This window comes from Marmota flaviventris, chromosome 3 (assembly GCF_047511675.1).
Source record: "Marmota flaviventris isolate mMarFla1 chromosome 3, mMarFla1.hap1, whole genome shotgun sequence".
In the NCBI taxonomy this organism is placed as follows: domain Eukaryota; kingdom Metazoa; phylum Chordata; class Mammalia; order Rodentia; family Sciuridae; genus Marmota; species Marmota flaviventris.
The window spans coordinates 83,617,679-83,632,080 of record NC_092500.1 but is presented as its reverse complement, the minus strand read 5'-3'; the positions used below and the strand labels follow the sequence as shown (position 1 = coordinate 83,632,080).

Below are 14,402 nucleotides of genomic sequence, written 5' to 3'. Positions count from 1 at the left end.
CTCAGTAATTTTGTGTGATGGTCTATGAGAAGCGAGAGTGTCCTCTAGGGGAATTGGGTGAGTAGAGATTAAAAACAGATGTGGAAGAAGAGAAGGGCAGGCATTGTGCCTCACACATGCTAGGCAAGCACTCTACCACTGAGCCACAACCCTAGCTCCCAACATATGCACTGTTATCCTAGGCCCATATGTTATGATGGAAGTAGAGGATGATGTGGATAATGTTTATTTTGTTTATTGGCAAAACATAAAACTATGGGGACTATTCAATAGGGGCAAAATTTTAAAAATCTGGGGTTATAGGTTGTAGCGATTCAAGGGATTCTTGAGGTTTGATTTTCTTCCCTCTAAGGAAATATCTTTTCTTTGGCTCCAGCAGACTGGGGCTCCTGGTTGACCTTTCAGGGTGCTTTCTCCCAGGTAGGGAAGCGAAGAGCTGTGTCCTGAGCCAGTGAAAGATGGACCGGAAGTTCAGACAGGATGTGGTTTCTGTGATGGAAGATGTGTCAGTCTCCTTTGGCTGCCCTGCTGAGACTGAGGGAGTCTCTGCAGTGCCACACACCTCGCTTATCATCTGTCAAGAGAACACGCATGAGTTAGATACATGTAACCAGCAGCAGTGGAGTCAATATTTACTCATTTATGGAAACCTGATTTTTTAAATGAAGACAATGCCAACTGTAAATGCAGTTTTCAGTACTCCTTAATAATTAAACACACACACACAGTTTTTTTGTTTGTTTCATAAATATCAGCCCTTCTCTTTCTTTCTTTCTTCTCATCTCCCTCAGTGCTCCTTGGCATTTCCCTTACATATCCTCCCCAGCTCCTTCCTTGTTACTCTTCTCTCATTCTTCATCTCCTTAGACACTGGGGTCACAACTGCTTCCTAGCAGGTAGAATGACTCCATGCTGTCCAACCTGGTACCCCCACTGGGTCCTTCACTTGCTCTGCAGTGAGGCAGCTCTCTGCTCACTTCAATAAGTTCAACTTTCTCAAGCCTGGGTAGCATTTCTAGAAATTGATTGACATTTTCATTTTCTGATGGTTTACCCTCAGGCAAGGCCTGACAAGTTTAATATTCTTATTGACTGACCTGATACATATTGAGAGGGAAGTAGCTGGAAGGTTGGAGATCTTCCTCCTGAGTAGATTGAGAGAGCACAGAGTCATCATCTGTATCTTCTTTCTGATTTTCTAGAAATGCCTTAAGCTTTTGCATTAGATTGTCCAGTTTGCAGAGAGTCAGTTTTGTCCTCTCCTGTGGCCACTTTCCTATCCACTGGTTGTCTCCATTTAGATCTAAATTAGATAGTGAGTCTTGATGATCAGAGCCCATATCAACATCCCAGGCCAGTGAGATGGTTAGTTTGGAAAACATCTCTGGGTTGTCCTGAATTTGATCTCTTATCCCCAACAGGCCTCCTTAAACTTTTAATCCCCCATGTCCCTTGGATGGGAGGGAGAAAGTGGCAGGAAAAACCTTCGGAAGTCAAGTCTTCACAGGAGGTTGTGTCTTCATAGGCAATGCTGTCCTCATAGGGGAAATAGCCTACAGAGAGGCTCAGGTTGGATTCAGATTCAGAAATGCAGTCCTCTTCATCAGTGCAGTTGCTATTGGAGGATGAGTCTTCCATGGAGGCCAAGGGCTCAAACACAGAACTCAGAGAACTTCAAAAGAAAAACACTTTAGATGATACTGGAAAATACTTTAGCAACAATTCCCATTGATTTTTCCATTTAGAACTATCCCACAGGCAGAAGAACATCCTTTGTTTGCACTCTTCAGTCAAGGGCAGTTTTAAAGCTTTTCTTTTGAAACATATTTTATTGTAAACTAGCTCTTTGTACTAAACATCTCTACCAGCTACATCTCATTCTTTGTCTTCCTGAGATGGAAAGAACTGCCTGTCATGCTGGGCATGGTGACGTACCCCTGTGATCCTAGCTGCTTGGGAGGCTGATGCTGGAGGATTGAAAATTTAAAGCCAGCCTGAGCAACTGAGACACTGAGCCAGGGATGTGGCTAAATGCCCCTGGGTTCCAAAACCAACCAACAAACCAAACAAACAGGAAAATAACAACAAAAAGAAACTACCTATCATGTAGTTGTATAAAATTTGAAAAATACAGAAAAGTGGGAGGATGTAAACTACCATCCTTAATTACAATAACCTTCAGTAAAAGAGTTTTATGGGTTTCCTTATCACTTTTCCTTTTCTCTCAATGTACATAAATGTATATTGCACATATATTCATACATATATTTATAGATGACACATCAAGATAAACTGAGATTAAATTTTGTGTCATAGCTTGTAAGAAATACATTCGTGCCTATTCTGTAATTCTTAACTAGTTTCTCATTAGTGAGTCTTAGGTAATTAACTATTAATGATCATTAGGTTAGGTGATCAATGACCCTTATATTATTAAGACTATTAACAGTAGTCTTATTCATGACAGTAAATCCTCTCATTCATAAATATCTCTTTCTTTATAGTCCTAATAGTTGGATCATTGGACCAAAGATCACAAATACATTAAATTCTTATGGTAGTTGATTCTAAATTACTTTCCAGAAAGAGTATAACTATTTCAATACCCATCCTCCCATCATCTCATGGTATCTTTAGTCCAGCATTTTTCATGATGCCCCAGCAAATAAGTGTGGAAGAGAATACATACATGTTGCAGACTCTGATACTACCACCTTTGATAGCCACCCACACAAAAAAGATGCTGCCAACTCCTTCATCATAAACAATATATGAGAAGTCCTTCAGATCCCTCGTTGTGGTGGCTAAAATGTCCAACTGTCAGAAGTTTGTGTTCTGAGACTGTTGGCTACCGTGGCAACAGAGGAACCAAATTAGAGCCGTTAAGTGTGGAAGGAGAAAAAAGGAATAAAAAAGCTAAGTACCCATCCACTTTTAGTCAGTTTTTGTGTTGCTATGACCAAAATACACAACAATAACAAGAACAACATAGAAGAGAAAAAGCTTTTTGGGCCTCATGTTTTCAGAGGTCTCAGTTCACTGGCCAACTACATTGCTGTGTACTCACAGCGAAGCAGCACATTATAGTGGGGGAAGAGCCCATGGTAGGAAAGCTGCTCAAGTGGTGGCAGAGAGAGAGACAGAAAGGGACTGTGGGAAAAGCAACTTTCCAGGCCGTGCCCCCATTCACCTGTTTCCTCCAGTCTTGTCCCACCTGACTACAGTTCCCATTCAGTTAGTCTATTCAAATCAGCATGGACTGATTAGGTTACAGCTCTCATAATCGACTTCTTTCACCTCTGAATATTCTTACATTAATAGGAGTTTCTGAAGGAAATCTAGTACCCAAACCATAACATTCTGATCCTAGCCTCCTGTAGCTCATTTCCAGTCTCACAATGCAAAGTGCTTTTAGATCCTATAGTCTCAACAGCTCTGGCATGGCCCTAAAGTCCAATTCAAGTCCAAAGGCTTTTCTGAGACTCAAGGCAAAGTTTTGGCTGTAAGCCCCTGTAAAAGTAAAAAACCCAAGTTTTATATATCATTACAGTGGCCCATAATAAACATTCGAAAAGGAAGGATGAGAAACCCCAAAAGAAGGTTTAGGGCCAAAACAAGACTGAAAACTTATTGGGCAAAAAAGATTCTCTAGCTCAGCATATAGCATCTAGGACACATGGCTGGGAGGCATTGTTTCCAAATGACTTCCACAGCTCTGCCCCTTCAGCCTTGCTGGTTGCAGCACACATAGGTCTTTTTAGCTGTAACCCTCAGGTTTTCTTGTACACAGTCCATGTTAGTGGCATCTCTTGGTTCATGTAATCTTTTAGTTCCTAGAATGTCCATTCAAAATTTGGCTTCACCTTTACAACTGTATAAGTTGAACTCTCAGGGACAGCCTGAGGGATAGGACCTGCCCCTCTTTTCCTGTTCTCCCATGCCTTCCGAAATCTTGGTAGAAGCATCCATTACCATATCTTGAGACTCCTGCATCAGTAGAACCAGCACCATGTGGATGATGCCAAGGTCTGCCTCCAGCTCATGCAATGCCTAGGGCCCCTGGGATCACAACTACAGTGGCCTGAGTGCATGTTTGGCTCTAACATGGTGAAATGACTTCCTAGACCCCCCCGTGTAAGCAGGTCCCCCATGATGTATTCTGAAAAGTGTTTCAACTTTTATACCCTACAGTCTGTAGGGGATTTAGTTCCTGAAATGCCATCCAGGTATCTCTCTTATCTTCTGTGTGCACAGTAGTTAGCATCCCTTTAAGGGATGTTATCTCTTAAACAAACACACCTCTTTCATCCCAGCTGTACTTGCACTTTTGTGGCCAAATGCCAGTTTTTAAACTCCTTTAGTTGTGCTTCTATTACTGATTCTCACAGTAATCCTGGTTAAAAGCTTCCTGCAATATCCATGCCACCAACCAAATGTTGTAGTGCCTTGAAATTTCCTCTGCCAGATTAATTAGTTCATTACTTTTAAATTTAGCATCACACAATTCTTAGGACATGGGTAAAATATAGCCAAGCTCTTTGCCTGAATATAACAGGAATGACCCCTAGTACAATTGTGAGTCAAGTTCTCATTTCCCTCTGAAATCTCATGAGCACGTCCTCATTCTTATTTGCTTTCTGGTATACTGAACTAGTCTCACCTATTAGGCTCCATTCACAACCTTCTAAGGATTGCATCTCTAGCCTTGTTAGAATTGCTTCTGCAATCCATTTCCAAAGGATTTTGAACCACATGGTCAGGATAGTCACAGCAATAACCTCACTTCTCGGTATCCATTTCTATTTCAGTCACCTGTTGCATTTCTGTGACCAAAATACCCAAGAAGAACAACTTAGAGGAGGGAACTTTTATTTGTGGTTTAAGGGTTCACAGGTCTCAGTGCATAGATGGTAGACTCATAACTCTGGGCTCAAAGCAAGGCAGCATATCATGTGGGAAGGGCCAGTGGCAGAGAGTTACTCAGCTGAAGGTGGTGTCAGGAATCAGAGAGTAGGAAGGGACTACAGAAAATGCAACCCTTGCCAGGCAAGCCACAAGAAAACCATATCACCCACCCTTGTACCAATTGCCAAGAGTTACCACTCAGTCACTCCGTTCAAAGTAGAGTGGATTGATAAGGTTGTACTCTCATTCTCTAATCTATTAACTACTTAATTCCCTTGCATTAACAGGAGCTTTTAGAAGTCATCTCATATGCAAACAATAACACTTTTCCTTCCAACTATTTTGTACACATACTGTGAAGGGCTGAAGAGGGTCCCTCTCTGAGAGACAGGAGGAATGTGTGGGTGTATCACTTCCTTCCGGAAATGTGCTTTTTCTAAGATGGCTCCTCTGTCTAGCGAATTGAGAGCCTGTTTGGTGAAATGGATAGCAAAAGCCTATTATAAAACAGGGTGGTATATTTAACAAAAAATGTAAAAGTAATTTCAGGCAAAAATGAGGTTATATCATATAGCCTTGTTGGGAATGTGATAGGAGTACCAGAAAGGCATCCAAGGGCAGATGGTTTTCTGACCCAAGAATTTCTGCCATTATGTAAGTTACTGAGGTGAAACAGAGGTAGGGATGTGGTGAGAGGCCACAGGTCAAGCAAGGGTGAGAAGATGAGAAACGACCTCCTGTATGGGGAAATGATGTGCAGTGTGGTATATGGGTGGGTATCAGTGAGGAAATGAAGGCCTTCCCCCACTGCCAAGCGGCCTGGATTTTGTTCTCTCAGTCTGTAAGGATTGTGGTATTCAGTTATCATGTACCTTCCTGAGGTACTCAAGATATATTGGAGGGTTGGACATGCTTTAAAAGACAACTTCCATTGGTTTGACTGTCTGCACATCCATGGTTGACCTAGTGGAAGTAGAAAGAAAGGATTTTTAGGGCAGGAGCCAGGCTGCAGGGGCTTGAAGGACCAATGGAGGAAAGCAAATGGCAATAGTAAATGGGCTGTTGAGGAATGTCAGGGTGAGAAAGAGGGGAGGAGGAAGCTGTAGAGAATGAGTGTCCCTACCTCCTCCCCCAAATGAAGGAGAGTTTAGGAATCAATAGAGAGGGAAGAAGTTCCAAATGGGATGCCGAGCTTGGCCTGTGGAGGTGACTATAAGGGCCAGCATGGGAAGGTGTGTTGTAGTCAGAGAAGCATATCATCCCTCCATGTCAGAGGGAAGCAAGCGACAGTGGGTGTGAAATGCTTGGAGGGGTACACAGTGGAGGGCTCCTGCTCCTTCAGATATTTCCAAGTAGGGCTTCGGCCATATTCCTGAAGTCGAAGTCATGTGTGTTTATACCATTTCTGTCCACCTATTCTCTGTGTTAGATGTCCTTGTTCCCTTGTGCCCACATGCTATGTGTCTTGACAGCAGCTTCAGTACCGCGAGGTGTTCTAGTCCTTGTAGAAGCAGAGTTTTTCTTTTACTGGGGTACACCAAGGCTGTCCGCCCTCTTCTCTGGATCTACACCATGGGATGCTGGTTGTTTGCTGATGGCATCACGAAATGAAATGGATCTTGACTGACTCACAGCTCCGCAGTGAGGCAGTCTGGCCCCTTTGTCATCCCTTTGCCACCTGGACCCTTGACACCTCAGTGCAGTATTCAACACAGTCAAGGTAATTACCCCATGCAACGCCTTGCAAAGTTGTGTTTTGGATATGCAACCCTTTATGCATGGTGCGAACACTTACGGTCTATTCTCTTAGCCAGATGATAGTGTATGAGGTTTGTAAGCATGGCCACCATGCGGTATGCCAGCCCTCCAGAACTTAGTGGTCTAAGGGTACCAGTTTGACAATTTCAGAGAGCAGAGCAGGATAGCATCTCATTTTCAGTCCCCACAGTAGTGGGATTGTCCCTACAATACCCACATCTCTTTGTGAGAACCACTCTCTTGGTGAAAAATCATTTGTAGCAGATCGTGTGCTAAATGACACCTGTCTGGTGTGGGAGGGCGGGAAGTGTATGTGAACATATTGTTTGTTGATTTGATTTTCTGTACGTATGTGTTTTTTTTTTTTTTTAATTTTTGAATTTGCTTCAGTTGGCTGTACATGACATTAGAATGCATTCATGCGCATTGATAGATCATACATAGATGGGATGTAATTTCTCATTTTTCTGGGTGTACATGTTGCAGAATCATATTGGTCATGCAGTCACATATACATACTGTAATAATGTCTGTCTCATTCTACTATCTTTCCTTTCCTCACATCCGCTCCCCTTCCCTCCCATCACCTCCCTCTACCTAATCTAAGGGAACACTATTTTTTTCCAGTGGGCCCCCACCCCCTGCCTTGTTGTGAATGAATAGCCACATATTATAGAAAAGATTCGGTTTTTAGTTTTGTGGGATTGGCTCATTTTGCTTAATATGATATTCTTCAACTATAACCATTTATTGGCAAATGCCATAATTTTACTCTTCTTTCAAGGCGAGTAAGATACCATTGAGTACATATACCACATTTTCTTGATCCATTGATTTATTGAGGACACCTAGGTTGATTCCTCAGAAAATTGGGAACGGAACCATTATTTGACTCAGCTATTTCACTCCTTGGTTTATACCCAAAGACTTAAAATGTGCATAGTATAGTGATGCAGTCACATCAATGTTTATAGCAGCTCAGTTCACAATAGCTAGAGTATGTGTGCGGTTTTGATTGGTCATTCATGTGCTAACTACCACACGGTATGGGTTAAAAATAATTGTCGATCTTGAATCACCAGTGGTCATGTTGATGTCTTTTAAAATACTGTCTGTGTACAGAAGGTCTTTCAACCATTTGGGTTTTTTGGTTTGTTTGTTTGTTTTGTGTGTGTGTGTGTGTGTTTGTGTGTGTGTGTGTGTTTGTGTGTGTGTGTGTATATATATATATATATATTATATAAGTTGTAAATGAACACAATATCTTTTATTTTTATGTGGCGCTGAGGATTGAACCCAGTGCCTCACCCATGTGAGGCAGGCGCTCTGCCACTGAGCTAGGGCCCCAGCCCTCAGCCATTCATTCTGTAAACCAACCTTTTCTCCTAGGCATTGCTGGCATGAACTTCTTTTTAGCTTTGGTTGAATTCCTCAGGTTCTATGGCCAGGCTGTTGCGGGGTGGAGCCAGTTCCTTTATTATTACCTAGGTGAGAATTAAATGCCAATCATTTCAACTTTTGCCAGACATACACAGTAGATAGCCTTTCTTCTTTCATTTCCGAAGTTCAGGGTCAGCATACTCCTTACTGAGTCTCATGGCGACTCTTGCAACACCAAATCCAGGCAACCTTTTGAACTCTTCCATGTCCCTTGTAGAATATTTTCTGCATTGTTTCAAAACAGTTGAAAAGAAGTGGCCACCACTGTGTACCCACCCGATGAGTGCCTGTCAAGTTCCTGGCCCTGTATCATGCCACTTCTAGCAGCAGTAAGTACGTTTTTAACCCAGCCTTGCTTCATCTATGAAATAGAGATAATGGTGTCTTCATTGCAGAGTGTTTTGGACTCCAGATGTTGGTGAAGTCAGGGAGCCAGCAGAAGGCGAGGAGGGTGTTTGAGTGAGCCAGTGAAATGGGTTGGCGTTCTCAGAGAGGTGGAGAAGTGAGAAGTGTGGCTGGAAAGAGACTTGTCTGTGACCTTGAGCATGGACAGTATTTGTGGAAGGGCCCTGTCCTTTGATCTCTTCCAGACTTTGAAAATCAGTGTTCCCATGCTGCATTATTCTTTTCTACTACGGACTACTCTGACCCACCACCGTTTATAGTCCCGTGCTTACATGGTTTCAACTCATTTTTCAAAAAAGCAATATTAACCCAAAGATACGGACATTTTAATCTATCTATCTATCTATCTATCTATCCATCCATCCATCTATTTATGGGGTATGTTAAGCTGGCGAGTTATCTGGCATTCCCTTGTGCTCAGTGTAAGTGCCAGTAAGGGAGGAAGGGAGGGAGGGAGGGAGGAGCTAAGGAAGTTGAAGTCAAGGAAAGAAAGGCCTTTGAGACTAAACGCTCATGGGCTTTTCCAGTGAACAGTGAAGGTGTCTCACAGGCTGGTAGTCCAAGCTGGAAGAGGGCGACCTTTGAGGGAACCTGAGGTGAGCGAGGCAGAGGATGTGCATTGGTAACACAGGGAGAGTCAGCAAGCAGATGGAGTCCAGGCTTCCTCCAAGAAGTTGACCTGTGGGGACAATATTCATGACGCTTGCAAAGGAATTTCAGAGAGAACCTTGCAGTGGGTTGAGAGAGGACTTGGCTAAATCAAGGTCTGCTGGGGGTGGGGGGTGATTGGGAACAAACCTTTGGTAAAATGACTGCAGTGAGAAAAATAAAAATAGCTCAGTGAGAGTTCACTCCAGATCTCTCTCGGAGAGAGAATCAAGACTAGTGGAGAGATCCTTAGGAACATGACCTCTGCCACCAGCAAGAAAGAGTGTGTATGGGGTGCTTGCTTTGTCTCATTCACTCTCCCAACAACTGTATGAAGTCTGTGGTACCATCTCTCTCATCTCGTGAATGAAGATAGCCAAGCTTTCGAGTGGTTAATCAGCATTCCCAGCCGTCACCTTCCTCCTCTGTGGGCCATTTAGGCCAGCCACCTTGCAAGAGCCAACCAACATGCCAGAACGTGTTAAAATGACATAATAGAATAAGTCTGGTTCCCCAGGATCATCAGAACTGCTTTCTGAGTGTCCAAAACACTATCAATTGGAACGAGCTTCCCCTGTGCCTCCCTGTCCGCTGCCACTTGATCTAGACCCAGTAGTTCCACCAAATCCATCCTGCCATGTGGGAGTCTGACAGGTGTCCTGCTGCCTTTGGCAGTGGGGAGATGAGTTGATGATAAGAGAAGATAAAATGCATGAAATAATAACACAGATGAGACGTGGGCAAATACAGTAAGACGGGATGCTGGGGGAGAGACACAGAATGCCTTTTGTTTAGGAATCATACCGCCACCTGAGCGGTTCTGATTATGCACACCACTCTCTAGACGACATATGTGATTTGAACCTGGGCCCACATTTTATGATGGAAGAGGAGAAAGATGTGAATAACAACAACATTTTTATTGGGGGAAAAAAGCGTGAATAACAGCAACATTTTTTATCGGGGAAAAAAATGTGAATAACTACAACATTTTTTTATTGAGGGGGGAAAAAACCTTAAAACTATGGGGACTATTTGAATAGGGATTGTCCAAACATTTGAAATTCTGAGTATATAGGGTTTCCTAACGGGGGTGGGGGGTTTACTGAGGTTGAATTCTCTTGTCTCTAAGGAAGCAGTGCTTCTTTGATTCAAGCACACCAGGGTCCTTGTAGGCCATGTCAGGGCGCCTTCTCTGCCGCAGGGAGGAGAACATCCTCTTTCTGAACCATTGGACAATGGATCGGACATTCAGACAAGATGTGGTCCCTGAGTGGGACCCCTCCGTTGACTGCCCTGATGAGACTGAGCGGGTGTCTTCAGTGTCTCTCTCCTGGCTTATCATCTGGCAAGAGAAGGAGGATGAGTTAGAAACGTGTAATGTCAGCAGCAATGAAGTCAGTATGTGTTCCTTTAGGGAAATCCATTTCTTTTTCCTTACCCATTTAGCCCAACTGTAACTGTAACCTTTTAAGTACTCATTAATCATTAGACAGTCAGACAGACACACATATACACACACACTTTTGTTTTGTAAATATTATCATTAGTCCTCCTCTTTGTTCCTCCCCCTCCCTTGTGTTCTCTCAGTGCTCCTTGTCATTTTCCTTATACCTCCTTCCCCAGCTCTTTCCCTTGCTGCCGTCCATCTGTCATTGCTCATCTCTTGGTGGACTGGGTTCTACCTCTGCTTCACAGCAGGTAGAATAAGTGAGTCCGTGCTGTCCAACCTGGCACCCCCACTGGGCCTATCCCTTGCTCTGAAATCGAGGAGCTCCATGCTCACCTCAATAAGTTCATCTTCTCGCCTGGGTGAGATGTCTGGAAGCGGGATGATGTCTTCGGTATCTGGTAGTTTCCATCAGGGCCAGGCCTGACAAGCATCACGTTCTTGACAAGTGAGCTGATCCAACTGGGGAGAGGCACTTGTGGATGCCTCTAGATCCTCATCCAGAGCAGAATCAGAAAACGTTTGATCATCGTCGTCGTCGTCGTCATCATCATTATTGTCATCATCGTTGTTGTCGTCATCGGCATCGGCATGGGCACCGTGTTTGTCATGGTCATCGTGTTTGTCCTGGTCATCATCTTCGTCGCCTTTTAGATCCTCTAGAAATGCATCAAGGTATCTCATTAGACCTTCCTGTTTCCAGAAATTCTGGTTTCCCCTCTCCTGTGGGTACTTGACCATCCTTTGGTAGTCTCCATGTGGATCTGCAATAGCTGGTGAGTCTTCATAGCGGGAGCCCAGATGATCCTCCACGACCTGTACGATGGGCAGCTCACAAAGCTGCTCTGAGTTGTCATAAATTTGTTCTTGCCTTCCCATGGGCAACCTGCTTCTTTCAGTCACCCATGACTGTTGGACCGGAAAGAAGTAGTAGCAGGAAGAAACGTCTGTAGTCGAGTCTTCAGAGGAGTTACTGTCCGTCCAGTCGATGGTGTCCTCATAGGGGGTATGGCCTCCAGAGAGGCTCATATTTGATTTGGATTTGGAAAATCCAAAAAGAAGTCTTCCTGGTCAGCGCAGTTGCTGCTGTACGGTGTGTCTTTCGTGGTGCGCAAATCCCAGTTCTGCCTCAATCTGGAAGCTTCAAAAGAAAAAAACCCTTGACGTAAGATATTGGGAAGAGATCATGCACTTTAGCAATAATTCCCACTCCTCTTTCCGTTCGCAGTTCTTGCGCTCTGTCAGAAGCTCATCCTGTGTTTGCACCCCCCAGTCTAGGGCAGAAGGAGCAGGCCTTGCTATCTGCAGTGTCTAATAACCCTCTGTACTGAGCGTCTCCTCCTGTTCCCTCTCACACTTTGTCTTGTTTAAGTTGAAAGATCTACCTGTTATTCAAGATAGTTGAATAAAATTTGAAAAATACAGGAAAGTGTGAGGTTGAAAATAAAAATCTGATGCCTTGATCCAGAGGAAATGAGAATGAGTACTGTTCCTAGAAGAATTTGGTGGATTTCCTTATAATCTTTCCTTTTTCTTCACACACACATACTTGTATGAGTGTACATTTTACATACATACACACACCCATATACATTTGGAGTCACATCAGTAGAGAGATTATTAAATGATAGCACAGCCAGCAAGAAACCCATGTATGATTGTTGTGTAGTTCTTAACCCTGTTCTTATTAACGCTACTTCAGCGATCACTTATTAATGACCATTAGGTTACATGTTCACGGGTCCTTAACATTGTCTTATTAATGTCAGTCAGTACCTTTTATCTATCAAACTCTGAGTGTCTCTGTCTTCATATTCCTATTTGTTGGATCAGTGGACCAAAGCTCACAAGTCTTACGATAGTTGCTACTAAATTTCTTTCTAGAAAGTATGGCGGTTTCAATGCCCATTCTCTCATCATCCAATGGCACCTTAATTCAGCATTTTCCTTTATGTGCCAGGCATGGAAGTGGGGAGAAGCACAGGCACAATGTCTATCCCCCCCATCCCCTACGCGCGCGCGCACACACCCGCATACACACAGCACACACACACACACACACACACTCACATTGAAGATGAGTCTTGCTGAGCTCTGCGTGCTGCCCACACCAAGAGATGCTGCCAAACCCAGTGGCATAAACGAGCTGTCTGAAGTCCTTCAGACCCTTCTTCGAAGTGGCTTTAAACATCAACTGTTAGAAGCCTGTGTTCTAAGACTGTTGGCTAACATGGCTACCGTGGCAACAGAGGAACCTGTTGTTATAAGCATGGAAGGAGTTAAAGGTATACAAACCCAAAAGGACCTATGCCTTTATTTTCAGTTATTTTTTGCATTACTGCGACCAAAATACATATTCAGAACAACTTAGAGGCGATACAGTTTATTTGGGGCTCAGGTTATCAGAGGTGTCAGCATATGAAAGGCCACCTTCTTTGCTCTGGGTTCACATTGAGGCGGCACATCATGGGGACAGGGCCCAGGATAGGAGAGGTACTCTACTGATGATGTGTTAGGAAGCTGACAGAGAGGAAGGGACCCCAGGAAGAATAGCACTCTCAGGACACCCCTTCAGTAACCCACCACCTCCAGCCATGTCCCACTTGCCTACAGTAACCACTCAGTCGGACTGATTAGGTTGTAGCTGTCATAATCTACTCCTTTTCCTCTGAATATCATTGCAATAGCTTGAGCTTCTAGGGGACACCTCATCTCCAGATCATAATATTCTGCCCCTGGTCCCTAATAGCTACTGTCCATTTCACAGTTAAAGAAAAAAAAAAAGTTCGTTTACAAGAGGCCCATCATTTTAGCAGATCAGCACTGCCAAAAAGTCCCCTCTGAGACTCCAGGCAAGATCTTGACCGAGAGCACGGGTAAAATCAAAACCAAATTTCCTACATCCAGTATGCAATGGTACAGAATAAATATTCCCCTTTGCAAAGGGAGGAATATGGTTGTGGCAGAAAGAAGGGTTGTGGCAAAATTAACCCAGTGTTGCACACTGGTCACCTGTTTCTGAGAAAATCATCTGGGATACGTGGTTGTAAGACGTTATTTCGAGAGGGCTTTCTCGGCCTTGCCCCTTTAACCTGGCTGGTTGCGTGCACATGGGCTCCATTTAGACTTACATCTCTGTAGCCTCCAGGTTTTCTCAGCAGCCAGTCATGTGATTGGCATCTCTTAATTCCTGGTGTCTCCTTTCCAGCTTGAGCCTCAACCTTTCAGCTTCACACACGGGCTGCTTAGACGCAATCGGCAGGGCCTCTGGCTCTGCTACACTCACTCTGGCCTCCCAGACCCTTCATTGGAAATCTGGGTAGAATTGTCCATTGCCCCCTAACCTCAGCATCTGCATTCCAGAAGAAGCATTGCCACTTGAGTAAGGCCGAGTTCTGTTGCCAGCTTGCGCAATACCTCAGGCACCTGGGATAATGACCGTTGCAGGTCCTGGGCAGCTGAACATGCTGAAAACAACTTCCCAGTCCCCTCTTTTGAAGCAGGTCACCCACATAATCTCTAAGAAATTTGCTTTCCTATACTCTGGACCTCTGGTGGGTATGGTCTTGCAAATTCCTGAGATGCCCTGCAGGTTACCCTCCTGTCGTCCCTGTATATATAGTACTTCGCATCTCTTCCAGAGCTCAACAAACACACCTCCTTGGCCCCAGTGTTACACACATTTTTCTGGCCAAATGTTGTTTTTTTCCAATGCCCCGTAGCTCTGCTTTCTGCTCCTGATTCTCACAGTAAGCCAGGCTAAAAACTGCCTGCACTGTCCATGGCACTGACTGAA

General features: G+C 44.0%; 3 protein-coding genes across 15 annotated transcripts in view; 1 reads left to right on the top strand and 2 right to left on the bottom strand.

The window, feature by feature from the left end:
• The window catches only part of LOC114091684 (liprin-beta-1), a 222,584-nt gene that overhangs the window by 88,872 nt on the left and 119,310 nt on the right, over positions 1 to 14,402 (top strand). The gene's annotated exons all lie outside the window — the stretch shown is intronic.
• Positions 1,086 to 1,638, bottom strand: LOC114091629 (uncharacterized protein C12orf71 homolog). Its single transcript, XM_027934083.2, is given in 2 exon segments — positions 1,086 to 1,427; positions 1,429 to 1,638. Coding segments are annotated over 2 exon segments (552 nt in total).
• LOC139705086 (uncharacterized protein C12orf71 homolog) lies at positions 11,018 to 11,635 on the bottom strand. The gene has a single exon (XM_071609292.1). It carries the CDS (start codon positions 11,633 to 11,635, stop codon positions 11,018 to 11,020), a length of 618 nt encoding a protein of 205 aa, XP_071465393.1.

Coding starts and splice junctions, on each gene's coding strand:
- LOC139705086 (XM_071609292.1), bottom strand. CDS start 11,635: ATGAGCCTCTCTGGAGGCCATACCCCCTATGAGGACACCATCGACTGG.